This window comes from Thalassophryne amazonica, chromosome 1, assembly GCF_902500255.1.
Source record: "Thalassophryne amazonica chromosome 1, fThaAma1.1, whole genome shotgun sequence".
In the NCBI taxonomy this organism is placed as follows: Eukaryota; Metazoa; Chordata; class Actinopteri; order Batrachoidiformes; family Batrachoididae; genus Thalassophryne; species Thalassophryne amazonica.
The window spans coordinates 174,864,887-174,882,810 of record NC_047103.1 but is presented as its reverse complement, the minus strand read 5'-3'; the positions used below and the strand labels follow the sequence as shown (position 1 = coordinate 174,882,810).

Below are 17,924 nucleotides of genomic sequence, written 5' to 3'. Positions count from 1 at the left end.
TTATTCACCTTAGGGACACAAAGTAGTCCTGCACCCTGAGAACGCAGAGCCCGGGCCAGTACGTAGGGTTTAGTTAGGTCAGCTAGGTAGGGAGGTGCCAATCCGTGAACAATTTTATAGGTTAGTAGCAGAACCTTAAAAACCGATCTCACAGAGACAGGAAGCCAGTGAAGAGACACCAAAATGGGTGTAATGTGGTCGAACTTTCTGCTTTGTGTCAAAAGTCTGGCGGCAGCATTTTGAACCAATTGGAGAGCCCTAATGCTGGACTGCGGTAAACCAGAAAATAGAACATTGCAGTAGTCCAATCTAGAAGAAACAAACACATGAATCAGGGTCTCATCATCAGCCATAGACAGGATGGACTGAATCTTCGCTATATTTCACAGGTGGAAAAAGGCAGTCCTTGTAATATCTCTAATGTGGAGGTCAAAGGAAAACGTAGGATCAAAAATTACCCCAAGGTTCCTCACTTTGTCAGTGTGATGTATGACACACGAGCCGAGGTTGATCATTAACTGGTCAAATTGATGCCGATGTCTCACTGGACCAAGAACCATCATTTCAGTCTTATCAAAGTTTAAAAGAAGGAAGTTGCTAGACATCCAACTTCTCAGTGATGCAAGACAATCTTCTAAGGATTTTATGTGAACGAGATTACCAGCAGTTATCAGCATGTATAACTGAGTATCATCAGCATAGCAGTGAAAGGTAATCCCAAAACGCCGCAATATGTGCCCAAGGGGTGCTATATAAAGGGAGAAAAGCAGGGGGCCTAAGAGATTATTCTCAGTTAAATAGTCTACGAGCTGCCGTGACACAACTTTTTCCCGAATTTTAGAGCAAAATGATAGATTTGATATCGGCTGATAGTTTTTCAATACACTAGGGTCAAGATTAGGTTTCTTAAGTTAGGAGCAGATCCATCAGCTGACTAGTGAGATACTATCAAATTCTGTAAATCTAGGTAATACGTCAGTATTGGTGCCCACCTCAATAGCAGGGTTAGGGTTAACCCTTAGCAGGGTGTAGTGGCTGGGCTAAGGCATGCTGGGATATGCCCAACCTAAAGTTTGTGGATATGGATGAAATTGAGCAGTACTTCTGGAAACTGTGGGGGCAGAGTAACCAAAGTACAAGTGACAATTATTTGGCAAAAGCTCAGAATAACCAATCAATAGACCCAGAGCATGCTGGAAGGATTATATTTCCCAACTTATTTGGGAGCACCTTGGGATCCCCCGAGGGTTTGACAGAGGATAGGGAGGTGTGGGATGAGGTGCTTAGTCTACTGCCACAGTGTCCCGAACCCAGACAAGCATCAGACAAAGAATGGATGGATGAGTTTAACAGCCACACAGACCACATCCATCTACATCACAATGTCAGAAACTTAAAGAGGGTCTGCAGGAGAGCTGAAACAACTAATTGAATTGAACTGACCTGTTATGGTCTTCTGAAACAGTTGATATATGTATTTTATGCTAACGCGTTAGCATGTCTAACGCGTTAGTGCGAAATCAGAAGTGTCTGACTCCGTGGTATAACTCACAAACTCGTAGCTTAAAGCAGATAACCCGTAAGTTGGAGAGGAAATGGCGTCTCACTAATTTAGAAGATCTTCACTTAGCCTGGAAAAAGAGTCTGTTGCTCTATAAAAAAGCCCTCCGTAAAGCTAGGACATCTTTCTACTCATCACTAATTGAAGAAAATAAGAACAACCCCAGGTTTCTTTTCAGCACTGTAGCCAGGCTGACAGAGTCAGAGCTCTATTGAGCTGAGTATTCCATTAACTTTAACTAGTAATGACTTCATGACTTTCTTTGCTAACAAAATTTTAACTATTAGAGAAAAAATTACTCATAACCATCCCAAAGACGTATCGTTATCTTTGGCTGCTTTCAGTGATGCCGGTATTTGGTTAGACTCTTTCTCTCCGATTGTTCTGTCTGAGTTATTTTCATTAGTTACTTCATCCAAACCATCAACATGTTTATTAGACCCCATTCCTACCAGGCTGCTCAAGGAAGCCCTACCATTATTTAATGCTTCGATCTTAAATATGATCAATCTATCTTTGTTAGTTGGCTATGTACCACAGGCTTTTAAGGTGGCAGTAATTAAACCATTACTTAAAAAGCCATCACTTGACCCAGCTATCTTAGCTAATTATAGGCCAATCTCCAACCTTCCTTTTCTCTCAAAAATTCTTGAAAGGGTAGTTGTAAAACAGCTAACTGATCATCTGCAGAGGAATGGTCTATTTGAAGAGTTTCAGTCAGGTTTTAGAATTCATCATAGTACAGAAACAGCATTAGTGAAGGTTACAAATGATCTTCTTATGGCCTCGGACAGTGGACTCATCTCTGTGCTTGTTCTGTTAGACCTCAGTGCTGCTTTTGATACTGTTGACCATAAAATTTTATTACAGAGATTAGAGCATGCCATAGGTATTAAAGGCACTGCGCTGCGGTGGTTTGAATCATATTTGTCTAATAGATTACAATTTGTTCATGTAAATGGGGAATCTTCTTCACAGACTAAAGTTAATTATGGAGTTCCACAAGGTTCTGTGCTAGGACCAATTTTATTCACTTTATATATGCTTCCCTTAGGCAGTATTATTAGACGGTATTGCTTAAATTTTCATTGTTACGCAGATGATACCCAGCTTTATCTATCCATGAAGCCAGAGGACACACACCAATTAGCTAAACTGCAGGATTGTCTTACAGACATAAAGACATGGATGACCTCTAATTTCCTGCTTTTAAACTCAGATAAAACTGAAGTTATTGTACTTGGCCCCACAAATCTTAGAAACATGGTGTCTAACCAGATCCTTACTCTGGATGGCATTACCCTGACCTCTAGTAATACTGTGAGAAATCTTGGAGTCATTTTTGATCAGGATATGTCATTCAAAGCGCATATTAAACAAATATGTAGGACTGCTTTTTTGCATTTACGCAATATCTCTAAAATCAGAAAGGTCTTGTCTCAGAGTGATGCTGAAAAACTAATTCATGCATTTATTTCCTCTAGGCTGGACTATTGTAATTCATTATTATCAGGTTGTCCTAAAAGTTCCCTAAAAAGCCTTCAGTTAATTCAAAATGCTGCAGCTAGAGTACTGACGGGGACTAGAAGGAGAGAGCATATCTCACCCATATTGGCCTCTCTTCATTGGCTTCCTGTTAATTCTAGAATAGAATTTAAAATTCTTCTTCTTACTTATAAGGTTTTGAATAATCAGGTCCCATCTTATCTTAGGGACCTCGTAGTACCATATCACACCAATAGAGCGCTTCGCTCTCAGACTGCAGGCTTACTTGTAGTTCCTAGGGTTTGTAAGAGTAGAATGGGAGGCAGAGCCTTCAGCTTTCAGGCTCCTCTCCTGTGGAACCAGCTCCCAAGTCAGATCAGGGAGACAGACACCCTCTCTACTTTTAAGATTAGGCTTAAAACTTTCCTTTTTGCTAAAGCTTATAGTTAGGGCTGGATCAGGTGACCCTGAACCATCCCTTAGTTATGCTGCTATAGACGTAGACTGCCGGGGGGTTCCCATGATGCACTGTTTCTTTCTCTTTTTGCTCTGTATGCACCACTCTGCATTTAATCATTAGTGATCGATCTCTGCTCCCCTCCACAGCATGTCTTTTTCCTGGTTCTCTCCCTCAGCCCCAACCAGTCCCAGCAGAAGACTGCCCCTCCCTGAGCCTGGTTCTGCTGGAGGTTTCTTCCTGTTAAAAGGGAGTTTTTCCTTCCCACTGTAGCCAAGTGCTTGCTCACAGGGGGTCGTTTTGACCGTTGGGGTTTTACATAATTATTGTATGGCCTTGCCTTACAATATAAAGCGCCTTGGGGCAACTGTTTGTTGTGATTTGGCGCTATATAAAAAAAAATTGATTGATTAATTGATGTCTACGGCGTTTTCAAGCATGTTTGTGCATTTGTTTTCTGTATAATAATTAATGGCTCAGTGTTTGTTGTTGTAAAAGAGTCAAATGTATTACAAATTAGAGTATTTTTTAATTTATTTTATTTATATATTAATAATATAATAGCAACAATAATAATAATATAATAACTAATAATGCTACAATACAATTTTAGAGAAGGAGACATGAGTCACATGTGTCATTGTGAAATGACCACATAAAATTATCCAGAGAATGTTGTACATATGAGTCGGCTACAGTTTTTGATTTAGGTTTGATGGTTAACTGGTTATACTAATTGCTCATTTGCAGCAATAAAATACCTCTTTTTTCACCATATACATATTTTATAACATTTATATGTTTCAGTGTTGTTTTATGGCAACTCAGCACTTTGATAAAGCAATGTCATTTGAAATAATTATTTTTGTTCTTTATTATAAACTGTTTTATTCTTTATTATTTTATATTTTAACAGCCAAGGGACATTTGACAATTTGTTGATTTTCAAGTATTTTAAGTTTTCAAATAATGTTCTGTTGTTAAATAAAGTGATGGAAGGAGAGAAAAATTGTTTCCCTGGCACATTTTTAAAAAAGTCCCCGCTAATCCGATTAATCGTGTCGAAACCCTATCAGATTCATCGATGATCCAAATAATCGTTTCTTGCAGCCCTAGTCTGCAGTGCCCTCCAGTGGATATTTGCTCTGTGCCAGTGTAACAGACATAGTGGTGTGTGAGCAGTGATGACTCCAGCATTTGAAATGCACAGATGGGTTTATGTAATGAATCCTAAATGAGCCCTTGGGCTCGATTTTGACGAACATGGACGTCTGAATGTTTTCATCTGTGTCTGCCTGTACGATGCATTAGATCTTGAAACATTAGTCTTCAGAAAGATGCTTTCAGGAAGTAAGTCCAGTTTAGACCCTGGATTGTTGAAATGTCCAAATTGGTTGTTGAGGTTTTATAAATGTGTTAATTTTGGTTTTTCAGGTGCTGTGCAGCCCAGAAATGCTGCTTATGGTGCTGTAGGTCACTGTAAAGTGCTCAGAGTTTTCATTGGATGGTTAACCTTGACCCTTTATAAGGTTTTCCATTGATGATCGGTGTCTGTGTGTCGGTGAGTTGGACGGCGTTCGTATTATCAGCTCCACTCAGCAGGAATTCCTGGAGGAGGTTCCTCTGGTTTGCCAGGGCATCTTCAAGATTGCATCCATGGCTCCTGGAGCTCTGCTGCTGGAGGCCCACAGAGAGTACGAGGTAATTCAGTTCCAGAAGATTTTCAGGAAACGTTGGGCAGAAAGTGTTCACTGACTGAACACTGTGAACGTTATGTGTTTGTGTTGTATGATGTGCACAATCAGCTTTGTAATGAACCTTCTTACGACTTTTTTATTACATTTGCTTTAACTCACTGTTATTTATAATATTGAGTACTTGTAGTCTTTGGTTGTAATTTATTGCCCATAAATATGTATAATTGTAATAAACTAATGTGAGATAACATGAAAAAAAGTTGTGCTTAAAAAAAACATACAAAAGTGTACAAAAGTAAGGTATTGTAAAAAAAAAAAAAAAAAAAAAAAATCCCTTTTAAAGAAAATGGTGGTGGGGGTGGAGGGGTGGGGGGCTGTATGCCCTCAGCGGTTAGCTCTGTTGCCTCACAGCCAGAAGGTTTGCAGTTTGACTCCACCAGTTCCTTTCTGTGTGGAATTTATATGTTCTCCTTGTGTCGGCCTGAGTTCCCTCCGGTTTCCTACTGCATGCTCATTACAGCCTGCTCCTTTCTCTACCCCTGAGCAATGCAGCATATCCAGATCTGGAGTTGTTCCCTGTGGGTGTCAGTCTGTGGCTGCCCACTGCCCTAAGTGGTTGGATTGTGTGTAACTGTAATTAGGATGTTAAATGCAGAAAATAAGTTTCATTTTATGTGTCCAGGTATGTAGCATGACAGAAAAGACCTTTAATTTTTTTTTTTTTTTTTTTTTTACTGGATCAAGATAACTTGGAAATCTAATTTATAAATGATGAACTTTCTCGTATGGTAAAATGTGAAAAATTAAAAAAAAAATGCTTTCTTCTGAAGTGTGTAAGTGACATTTGAATTTGAAGATTCAGACCTAACAGTACCAGGAGCAGCTGGTATTTTATCAGCTGATGGGTTTTAAAAGTTACATTTTGTCACCTTCTGTTTAGATTTTGATGGCTTCTACCAAACCTGCATTATGAGTTTTAAAGGGATGATCAGCATCACCAGCTGTAGTGCGAAGACCCAGATGAAATGGAAAAGGGCAAGTGTTACTTCAAAACAGGGCGGTCACATGGAAAGTAAAAAGTTATGTTGTGCAGTAGACAGACATGACACAAAACTAAAGTCATTTCAAATGGCAACTTTCTGGCTTTAAGAAACACTATAAGAAATCAAGAAAAAAAATTGTGGCAGTCAGTAACGGTTACTTTTATAGACCAAGCAGAGGGAAAAAATATGGAATCACTCAGTTCTGAGGAATAAATGATGGAATCATGAAAAACAAAAGAACGCTCCAACATATCACTAGTATTTTGTTGCACCACCTCTGGCTTTTCTAACAGCTTGCAGTCTCTGAGGCATGGACTTAATGAGTGACAAACAGTACTCTTCATCAATCTGGCTCCAACTTTCTCTGATTGCTGTTGCCAGATCAGCTTTGCAGGTTGGAGCCTTGTCATGGACCATTTTCTTCAACTTCCACCAAAGATTTTCAATTGGATTAAGATCCGGACTATTTGCAGGCCATGACATTGACCCTATGTGTCTTTTTTGCAAGGAATGTTTTCACAGTTTTTGCTCTATGGCAAGATGCATTATCATCTTGAAAAATGATTTCATCATCCACAAACATCCTTTCAATTGATGGGATAAGAAAAGTGTCCAAAATATCAACATAAACTTGTGCATTTATTGATGATGTAATGACAGCCATCTCCCCAGTGCCTTTACCTGACATGCAGCCCCATATCATCAATGACTGTGGAAATTTACATGTTCTCTTCAGGCAGTCATCTTTATAAATCTCATTGGAACGGCACCAAACAAAAGTTCCAGCATCATCACCTTGCCCAATGCAGATTTGAGATTCATCACTGAATATGACTTTCATCCAGTCATCCACAGTCCACGATTGCTTTTCCGTAGCCCATTGTAACCTTGTTTTTTTCTGTTTAGGTGTTAATGATGGCTTTCGTTTAGCTTTTCTGTATGTAAATCCCATTTCCTTAGGCGGTTTCTTACAGTTCGGTCACAGACGTTGACTCCAGTTTCCTCCCATTCGTTCCTCATTTGTTTTGTTGTGCGTTTTTTTTTTATTGTTGAGACATATTGCTTTAAGTTTTCTGTCTTGACGCTTTGATGTCTTCCTTGGTTTACCAGTATGTTTGCCTTTAACAACCTTCCCATGTTGTTTGTATTTGGTCCAGAGTTTAGACACAGCTGACTGTGAACAACCAACATCTTTTGCAACAATGCGTGATGATTTGCCCTCTTTTAAGAGTTTGATAATCCTCTCCTTTGTTTCAATTGACATCTCTCGTGTTGGAGCCATGATTCATGTCAGTCCACTTGGTGCAACAGCTCTCCAAGGTGTGATCACTCCTTTTTAGATGCAGACTAATGAGCAGATCTGATATGATGCAGGTGTTAGTTTTGGGGATGAAAATTTACAGGGTGATTCCATAATTTATTCCTCAGAATTGAGTGATTCCATATTTTTTCCTCTGCTTGGTCTAAAAAAGTAACCGTTACTGACTGCCACAATTTTTTTCTTGATTTCTTATAGTGTTTCTTAAAGCCAGAAAGTTGCCATTTGAAATTACTTTAGTTTTGTGTCATGTCTGTGATCAGCTTTTTTTCTACAAACTTAAACAACTGTATGAACATCCTCCGAGGCCGGTGATTCCATAATTATTGCCAGGGGTTGTATAACTGTATCATCAGCATAGCAGTGAACGGTAACCCCAAAGCGCTGCAATATGTGCCCAAGGGGTGCTATATAAAGGGAGAAAAGCAGGGGGCCTAAGATGGACCCCTGTGAAACCCCAAATTTCATGTCACTAAGGTTAGAGGTAGTGTTACTGTACAAAACAGTGAGAACGACTGGTCAAGTATGACATCAGCCATGCAAGGGCACTCCCAGTAATCCCAAAATGATTTTCCAGCCTATCAAGTAGAATATGATGATCCACTGTATCAAATGCAGCACTGAGATCTAACAGCAACAGAACTGTAGTGGTGTCTGAATCCATTGTAAGCAGAAGATCATTCACCACTTTAGTGAGAGCCGTCTCTGTGGAATGATATTTTCTAAAAGCAGACTGCAGTGGCTCAAAGAGATTATTCTCAGTAAGATAGTCTACGAGCTGCTGTGACACCACTTTTTCCAGAATTTTAGAGAAAAATGATAGATTTAATATCGGCCGATAGTTTGTCAATACACTAGGGTCAAGATTAGGTTTCTTAAGATTTGAAACATTTAGGAACAGATCCAGAAGTTAGACTAGATTAATAATTTCCAGCACAGTCGGCCCAAGAGTGGGCCACAGGTCCTTAAACAGTTCTGTATAGGATCAAATAAACAGGTTGTGCTTTTTGTTGACGTCACGAGTTTGTCAGCATGCCTAGAGAGATACTATCAAATTCTGTAAATCTAGGTAATACCTCAGTAGTGGCGCCCACCTCAGTAGCAGGGTGTAGTGGCTGGGTTAAGGCATGCTGGGATATGTTTAACCTGATGTCTTCTATTTTCTTCTCAAAGTAATCCAGGAAATCTTGTGCTGTAAAAGGAGAGCGAACTACAGGTGGTTGTCCATGAATAAGTGTTGCCACCGTGTGGAACAAGAACTTTTAAGTTATGCTTGTTTTTATTGATCAAATCAGAGTAATAGGTCCACTTTGTAGCCAATAATGCATGATTATAATACTGCCATGAGGTTCATGTCCCTGAATGCAGGTAAAGTTCTGTCTGCAGCTGAAACTGGACGTTTGTTTAAAAATGAATGTTTGAAATGAAGCTGTTGATCTTCTGTTCCCAGAATAGAAAGTTCAGACGTCACACGGTGAAAACTTAACCCCAGTCACACGGCATTAATGGAGGACACAGAAGCCAAAATGAAACAAGAAATCTGAACTTACATTGACTTTTGGAGACATCGTTTAACCGTCGTCCAGCTTCGTTCCTGTAGCTGGCGCATTGTCGGAATTTTCAAACTGTCTTGACGGTTCATCGTTTGCATAGTTCCCGTACCGTCAGTGTTCTGTTCATTGTCGTCCACCTTCGTCCAGCCTCCCAAGTCTTGCATCTGAACGGATCAGTGACAAAAGATCCAATGAGCTGAACGTGACTCGTTATGTGTGAGATGAAAAGCAATATTTTCATACAGAAACAATAGAAGGCAAGAATGTTTGATCTAGGCATGGGCCGGTATGAGATTTGGATGGTATGATAACCGTGGGCAAAAATACCGTGGTTTCACAGTATTATGTATAGCTTTAAAATGTGCTTTAACAACATTGTGGCTATTTGCATATGAAGTGCGCGTGATTCAGACGCACTAATTGATGCGATGTCTACCGCTACGAGCACTATACCACTGATGGCTTTCGAGAAAATACCAAAATGATCGTCACTCTTTTAGACATGTAGTATCTGCCCCGTGGGAAACATGACCTACTTGCTTAGGGAGAAACGTGGCTGGAATAAGGTCCGGAACTCCGGATGCTCAATACGTGGCCCAGCTTCACCAACAAAGTGCTTGGAATAGATGTATTTGTCCTTCTTGACATGTTTATGGGAGAAATTTCATCGACCACAATCATGACTCGAATCCACCGCTTGTACTTCTCAGTGGTTTCAAAGATGGGATAAAGTTTACTCCTTCCATGTAATCCTTTGCAGGTATCTTGAATTGCTCCGCGTCCAACACAGGCCATAGCTGCGGTGCTTTGTTGCCACCGTTTGTGGCTTCAAGGGCTATTCCTCAGAAAATAAAACAAAAAAGCCAACTTGATCCTTTTAGATGGAGGGAAAAGTTCAGTGCAGACTTTGCCTCCTACAGCCATGATGCAGAGCTAGCTAACGTTAGCTGCCTGTTTGTAAACAGAGGCAGCGGTGCGCGCTGAGGGGAAGGGTGGCACCAGCTGCCTCCACTCTTCCTGTCAAGAATTTTCATAACCCGCTCATACCGTAGGGACAGTATAACGTAAAATTTTAGTGGTTTTGATAATGTTTTTTTTTTTTTCATACTGCGGTATACCGTGAAACTGGTTATCGGTCCATGTGTAGTTTGATCAACTACTTTAACTATTTATGCATGTTCACGTGCCGTCTCTGGCTGCGACGTGCGTGTGCGCCCACACGTTGTCAAGACAACACAGCTGCAGGTGGCTGTGGAGAGCACAGACTTGCTGCAGAAGTGATCACAGCTGGCGCTCGGTTTGATACCCGTTGTCGAGCTACGTCATCATGAATGTGTTATGGTTAGAGGTCCAGATGGGACCAGACCAGTACAGGCTATGGACCCAAACACTGAGAGTAAGAAACAGAGTTGGTTGTTAAGAAAACATTTATTGACAAAGGACAAATAATAATGCTGTGCTGGGGGTGCCTGCAGAGTGGAGAGTAGCCCGCTCCTAGCAGTAAAAATAGGGAGCTGCAACTTCCCAAGCCAGTCTTGAAAGAGAATTGAAAACTTGGATTCTAGGACCCGGACCAGGTTGGACTCAGAGCCGAGACCAGGAACTGAGGGATTGAAGAAACAGATGGTGAATGATTGCATTGTTAATAGTTTGTCAGAGTTCATAGAGTTCTTAAGAAGAGTTCTATGACTGTTCTTTATCATGCACAGTCACAGGCAGGAATGAGTGAGAGCGGAATCCCACTGAGACATGAAGGAACTTAACTGGCGTGAAGCAGAGCTGCGCGCTCTGAGTGGAGAGCTGGAGAGTTCCAGAGTGACATTGCTGTGCAGGGAGCCAGGAACCAGGGCAGTGTAGGAGCCGCGCAGGATAGCGTCTGGAACACCAGGAAAGACAGTTTGCTCTAATACAGGAATTAGAGAGCTGGGAAAGGTTACCTTGAGTTTAGCTGCGGGAAACTCTGACGTCTTAAGTGCTTGAGAGCAGCAAGAAGACGTGGTCAGGGTCAAGGAATCACAGAGAGGAATCAGGTTCAGTCCTCCGATCATGGATCATAGAAGCATCTGGCTCTAGGAAGAATCTGGAAGAATCTGACAACCACTGATCTGAAAGTCTGAGTTTATATAGTCTGCTGTTCATCAGCCGCTCATTCACAGCAGGTGTGTGGCCAAGATGAGCGGTGAGGAACAGAACTGAGGCACCATCTGGGGGAAAAACTCCCACATAACGAGTTTAGAAGCAGATAAAACCAGGGGTCGGGGGAATCACGACAGTGCTTTTTGATTTTGTTTAAAGCGTCAAGGTTGCCGTTCGCTTCATTTTTCTTTTGTTAGTTTGGGTTTTGTTTCGGTCTTTTATGCACTCGCACAGTCCTATCTTCTCTGCTGTGATTGCTCCCCCCCCACACACACACACTTTCTTTTTTTATTGTGATGGGCTCTAACCACTTAACTGTGACATGGTTTGCAGTGACATATGTTGACATAATGTCATGAATGTCTTAAGTCTTTGTTTTCTGTGATGTGTGTTTGTTTGGTTTATGCAGAAATGCAGTCAAAAGGCTGATGAGTACCTGCGAGAGATCAAGGAGCAAGGCATGCTGCGAGAGGCTGTCAGACAGTGTGTGGAGGCTGCAGGTCACGAATACGATGTAAATACCCAGAAGTCCCTGCTCAGGGTGAGCTCACGCACGTTTTCAGCTTTTGTCTGGTTTCAGTCAGACTGAAGTGTTTAATAAGTGTCATCTGGTTCATTTTCTCCATCAGGCAGCGTCATTTGGAAAGTGTTTCCTGACAGACTTCAGTCCAGATCTGTTTGTGACCACGTGCAGAGAGCTGAGAGTTCTAAACGCTGTCCGGGAAAGTGGTGTGGGCATGCCTCTCACTCACACTCAGTATCCTTTCATGTTTATCCTCTGTTTCTCCACACTTCCTGTCAGTAGAGGATCCAAGGAATCACCTCTCTGTAAATCTGAGAGCAATTTCTTTAACTGTACATCTTTAAATTTATGGTGTATTTCTGGAGCTTGAAATATGACCAGTTTCTCTGAAATCTGTAGAACTTATTGAAAAGTGAAATAATGCGCAGCACGGTGGATTAGTGGTTAGCACTGATGCCTCACAGCAAGAAGGTCATGGGATCGATTCCCTCCTGTAGCCTTTCTGTGTGGAGTTTGTATGTTCTCCCCGTGTTTGTGTGGGTTTCCTCCGTGTGCAGGTTAGGTGGACTGGAAACTTGAAGTTGTCCGTAGGTGTGAATGTGTTTGTTTGTCTATATGTGACCCTGCGACAGACTAGTGTCCTGTCCAGGTTGTACCCCGCCTCACACCCTGTGACTGCCGGGATAGGCTCCAGCCCCCCAGGACCCTTAATTGGAGTAAGCAGGTATGGAAAATGCATGGATGGATGAAATCATGACCACAGAAACTCAAAGATGTCGCTTTACATAAAAGTCAGATGTTCATGAGCTTCAGCAAGGATCGAGTCCTGCAGCAGCAGAGTCTGTCCAGATTAGTACCTGGCTGGGACCAGGAGCTGCACGTGTCTCCAGATATAACTGGAGTTGTGTCAGGAAGGGCACCTGAAGACAAACTTGTGCCAAATCCCAGTCTGGATCTGCACTGGATGCGCTGCAGTGACCCCAAGTAAAAAACAAAGAATTGAGAACGGTATTAATTATTCAGCAGTCCCTTTGTAAGACTTTAGACTGATTTCAATAATTATATTTTTTTATTAGGGGAGGGGTGGTGATGGTCTAGTGGTTAAGTGTTTGGCTTGAGACCAGAAGATTCTGGGTTCAAATTCCAGCCTGATTGGAAAATCACTAAGGGTCCTTGGGCAAGACCTTTAATCCCTTGTTGCTCCTGGTGTGTAGTGGGCACCTTGTATGGCAGCACCCTGACATCTGGGTGAATGTGAGGCATTATTGTAAAGCGCTTTGAGCGTCTGATGCAGATGGAAAAACGCTATATAAATGCAGTCCATTTACCATCTAGTAAAAATTTGCATCTCTTGCTTTTTAATAATGAGCCTGATTCCCTTGTTTCATATATGTGGTGAATACAATCAGTATGAAGATGAATTTATTGGTGCTTGTGGAGCTGGCAACTGACCAGAAGACTGGGGCCTGAACTGATGTCTGGTGAGTGAGAAGTGACTGTGAGCAGACGTGGATGCAGAAGGCTGCGGCAGTGATGGGTGGGTGGGTGGGGGGTGCTGTCCAGGTTGGCAAATGGATGAAGAGTGGCTGAACACTCTGTGCTGATAAAGCAGGCTGAAGAGCTGGTGAAGATGTCTGCTCTGGACACATGACTTCAGAGCCACGACGAGCTACTGAGTGCCACGCCCACGCTGCTGAGACACACACACACTGTCCTCTTTAAGACACAGGGAAAAAGCAAAAACCAGCCCTGGGTCAGACAAAGTTTTCAGTGAAACTGACACAAAGCTTCAGGCAGATGCATCGACGTGACACGATGAAAACAGAACTTGGTGTGTAGATTCTTGACCTCCTTACTTCAGATTCAAACAGATGACTCTCCAGGTGCTGATTGACAGGTGAGTGGGAGTGGTGAGGTGGTTTTATGTGCACAGAATGAGATGACTGGATGAAAGATGTTTTCTCATGTCTGTCTTCAGGCTCGTGTATCGGCAGTTCTACCCGTTAGCGATAGAGATCTGTCAGTACCTGAAGATTCCAGACTATCAGGGGGTCAGCCGAGTCCTCAGACACTGGGCCTCCTGTAAGGTGATTGCTCCTCCTACTTCTGGTCTTCCTACTTTTATTGTACTCTTTCTGCCCTAAACTAAATATGATTGAAACATTTACTGACAAATTTAAATGGCTAATTCTCTTTGCATTCTGGCGAAATGAATCACAACTAAAATCTGCCTGTGGGCGTGGTCAGGTGCAGCAGAAGGACCTACCAGATGAGGCCATTGCCAGAGCAGTTTGTCTGAAGGTTGGAGACTCACCAGGTGTTTCCTACTCACACATCGCAGCTAAAGCATATGAATGTGGACGCACGGAACTTGCCATCAAGGTAAATGTCCCCTTATAGACAAACCACACTCCTCCTGTCATGTGACTATTCTAAGTTTAATTATGGGTCTTGTTCTTATCGTCACAGTGCATCCAGTAAGTATTCACAACCCTTCACTGTTTCCACATTTTGTTATGTTACAGCAGGGGTGCCCAACCTTTTTTGAACTAAGATCTGCTTTTAAAGTTGACAGTGCATCGAGCTCTACCGAGCCATATCGAACGCCACAGTGTAGCCACAGTTTATTGTGCACCAACATAACACAATTTTCTGGCACAAATATAAAGTTTAAACAGTAATAATACATTACTGCAGTAAATGTGCATGGTGCAAAGAATAAGCACAAGTAGGCCTCGGACTGGCCCGTAACAACACAACATCATCAAACAGCTCGAATAATACAATCCCTAATTCAAGCTGGAAAAGTTGTTCCCGACCTTAGTGGGACTTCTGGCACAGAGAGGAGGCAGCTGGTGTCTGATAGTCCGGACAGTAGGAGCTGAGTGCAGCCGTAAGCGGGCTGCACGGTGGTCATCCGTCATGGTGGATCCGTATTTTGACTTGATAAGGCAGATTCACACAGATAAGTTGATCCAAAAGTGCAGTCAAATTCTGTGCAGTTTGCCTGAGGTTGGAGTACTTCTCCTTTCTGCATTAGATTCCAGAATTGGATGTACATGCCAAGTGTTAGTTAATAATAAAATTAATAATAATGATAATATATTCCATTTAAAGGCACCTGTCTTGACACTCAGACACCATACAGTAAAACTCAAAATCCAATAAACGAATATATATAATATGCAGATGGTGGTAATAAATTCCAGAGACAGGGAGTAGAGCAGCTGAACGCTCTGCTCCCTGTGGTAGTGAGATGGGCAGAGAGGACAGACAGGTGAATGGAGGAAGAAGATCTGAGGGAGTGGGGACATGGAGGAGGTCGGACAGATATGGAGGAGCGAGGTTGTGAACGGCCTTGAATTTCAACAGGAGAATTTTGAATTGAATATAAAACTGAACCGGAAGCCAGTAGAGCTGTTGAAGGACAGGAGTGATATGGTGGATCAGGGGTTCACGTTTTGATACAGGCAGCTGAATTCTGGACCAGTTGAAGTTTATGGAGGGGTTTGTGAGGGAGACTGAAGAGGCGAGAATTACAATAATCCACACAGGATTATTTTGAATGTCATACAGTCCACATCTGCATTTTCCCCAAATGGAAAACAGAAAAGTGAGAACAGGCTCAGTGGAAGCAAAGTCAGTAAAGTGCCTGTCAAATTCTGACAAGATGCTCTGCACTTGCTCATCATAACGTGCACTCTCAAGCTCAAGTTCTGTGTCCATCTGTAGAAAGTTCAGCAGGTCACACTGCTGCAACCTGCTGGATAGCAGGTGTAACCTGCTTTGAAATGTGTTCACAGAGCTCATCATGTTGATGATGTGTTTGTCTTTATCCTGAAGCTCAAGATTCAAGTTATTGATCGGTAAGAAAAGGTAAATCCAACAGCCAGTGACTGTCTTCTAGCTGTGCATATTCAGCATCAGTTGAAAGTTTCAGAAATTCTTTAATTTTGGGCAACAACTGAGAAAGCTGTTCCAGAAATTTTCCTCGGCTCTCCTTTTGATTTGTAAAATTGACCAAGAGCACACCTGCAGCTTCCGTAAACACTATTTTCACAATCTCACCATCCTTAAAAGATTTCTTTCCTTTTGCAAGAACATGATTGACATGATAAGAAGCTGTGGTTGCAGCCGTACTTGTGGTAATTGGCCGAGTAAAAACAGCCTGTTGTGCTGCTAGCTGGCTTTTCAATTCCTGCACTTTTTGGGTGCGAAGAGATGATCGGTAATGCCGTGTTTGCATTGCAGATAAAGCAGATGGATTTGTCATTCGAATAAATAAAAAAATAATCCTCCTCCCACTCTGGATGAAAATAAGATTTTTTACTTCCGCCATTGTACACTTGCCTCACTCTCCACTGTAACTCCTCACGACCTCTTGACCCTGTGCATGTGCAGATCTAAACAGCCTTGTGAGATTCCCCCCCATTGCAATCGACTGGAAGTCGGCTGGTGATCGACTTGTTGCCCACAATCAACCACTTGGGCACACCAGTGTTACAGCCTTATTCCAAAATGGAGTAAATTGTTTTTTTTCCTCAAAATTATACCCACAACACCCCATAATGACAATATTATAAAGGCTTTTTTGAAAATTTATTAAAATTAAAAAACTAAGAATTCACCTGTATATAAGTATTCACACCCTTTGCTCAATACTTTGTTGATGCACCTTTGGCAGCAATTCCAGCCTCAAGTCTTCTTGAATATGATGCCACAAGCTTGGTGCACCTATCTTTGGACAGTTTGGTCCATTCCTCTTTGCAGCACCTCTCAAGATCCATCAGGTTGGATGGGGAGCGTCGGTGCACAGCCATTTTCAGATCTCTCTAGAGATGTTCAGTCGGATTCAGGTCTGGGCTCTGGCTGGACCACTCAAGGACATTAGGGGAGGTGATGGTGTAGTGGTTAAGCATTGGGCTTGAAACCAGAGGGTCCTCGGGTCAAATCCAAGCCTGACCTGAAAATCATTAAGGGCCCTTGGGCAAGGTCCTTAATCCCCTAGTTGCTCCTGGTGTCTAGTGGACGCCTTGCATGGCAGCAGCCTGACATCGGGGTGAATGTGAGGCATTGATGTGTAAAGCGCTTTGAGTGTCTGATGCAGATGGAAGAGCATGCTGTATAAATGTAGTCCATTTATTCACAGAGTTGTCCTGAAGCCGCTCCTTTGATATTTTGGCTGTGTGCTTAGAGTCATTGTCCTGCTGAAAGATAAACCATCGCCCAGTCTGAGGTCAAGAGCGCTCTGGAGTAGAGAGTGACACAGGAGTAGATTTTCACTCCTGTCCATCCCACTCCCACAGCAAAAAATCCTGTCCATCCCAATCCCTTGCCAGAGTAAAAAAAAAAAAAAAAAAAAAAAAAAAAAAAAAAAAAAAAAAAAAAAAAAAAAAAAAAAAATCCTGTCCTAAAAAAAAAAAAAAAAAAAAAAAAAAAAAAAAAAAAAATCCTGTCCGGGCCAGAAAAAAAAAAAAAAAAAAAAAAATCCTGTCCTGGGCCAGAGTTAAAAAAAAACAAAAAAACAAACAAAAAAATCCTGTCCTGGGCCAGAGTTAAAAAAAAAACAACAAAAAAAATCCTGTCCTGGGCCAGAGTTTAAAAAAAAAAAAAAAAAAAAAAAAAAAATCCTCTGTCCTGGGCCAGAGTTTAAAAAAAAAAAAAAAAAAAAAAAAAATCCTGTCCTGGGTCAGAGTTTTTAAAAAAAAAAAAAAAAAAAAAAAAAAAAAATCCTGTCCTGGGTCAGAGTTTTAAAAAAAAAAAAAAAAAAAAAAAAAAAAAAATCCTGTCCTGGGCCAGAGTTTTTTTAAAAAAAAAAAAAAAACAAAACAAAAAAATCCTGTCCCATCCCATTCCTGGTAAAATGACTCCCACTCCCATCTCGCTCCCATTCAGAATGACTCCTGCTCCCGTACTGCTCCCAGTTTTTTTCCTTCTTTTAGTTTTTAGGCAATATACTGAATTTGATTTGATCTTCTCCCCATTTGTTTTTAGATTACTTTGTGTTCTGCAGTTTTATTTCAGAAGATGTGGCAACAGGAACAGTTCGTCTGTGGTAATATAGGGATATTGCCTAAATCCAAATAAAAACTTCACTAAAAGACACAAAACATAAATAATGCACAGCCTGTTGTCTTACAGTTTTTCAAAA

At 41.5% G+C, this 17,924-nt stretch overlaps 1 protein-coding gene across 1 annotated transcript in view; it reads left to right on the top strand.

Annotated features, from left to right (window-relative positions):
- vps16 (vacuolar protein sorting 16 homolog) overlaps positions 1 to 17,924 on the top strand; it is a 238,271-nt gene that overhangs the window by 76,560 nt on the left and 143,787 nt on the right. The window contains exons 10-15 of the mRNA XM_034179871.1: positions 5,033 to 5,204; positions 11,660 to 11,791; positions 11,880 to 12,007; positions 13,635 to 13,670; positions 13,752 to 13,860; positions 14,021 to 14,155. Coding sequence (XP_034035762.1) covers positions 5,033 to 5,204; positions 11,660 to 11,791; positions 11,880 to 12,007; positions 13,635 to 13,670; positions 13,752 to 13,860; positions 14,021 to 14,155 — 712 coding nt within the window. The remainder of the gene's footprint in view (positions 1 to 5,032; positions 5,205 to 11,659; positions 11,792 to 11,879; positions 12,008 to 13,634; positions 13,671 to 13,751; positions 13,861 to 14,020; positions 14,156 to 17,924) is intronic.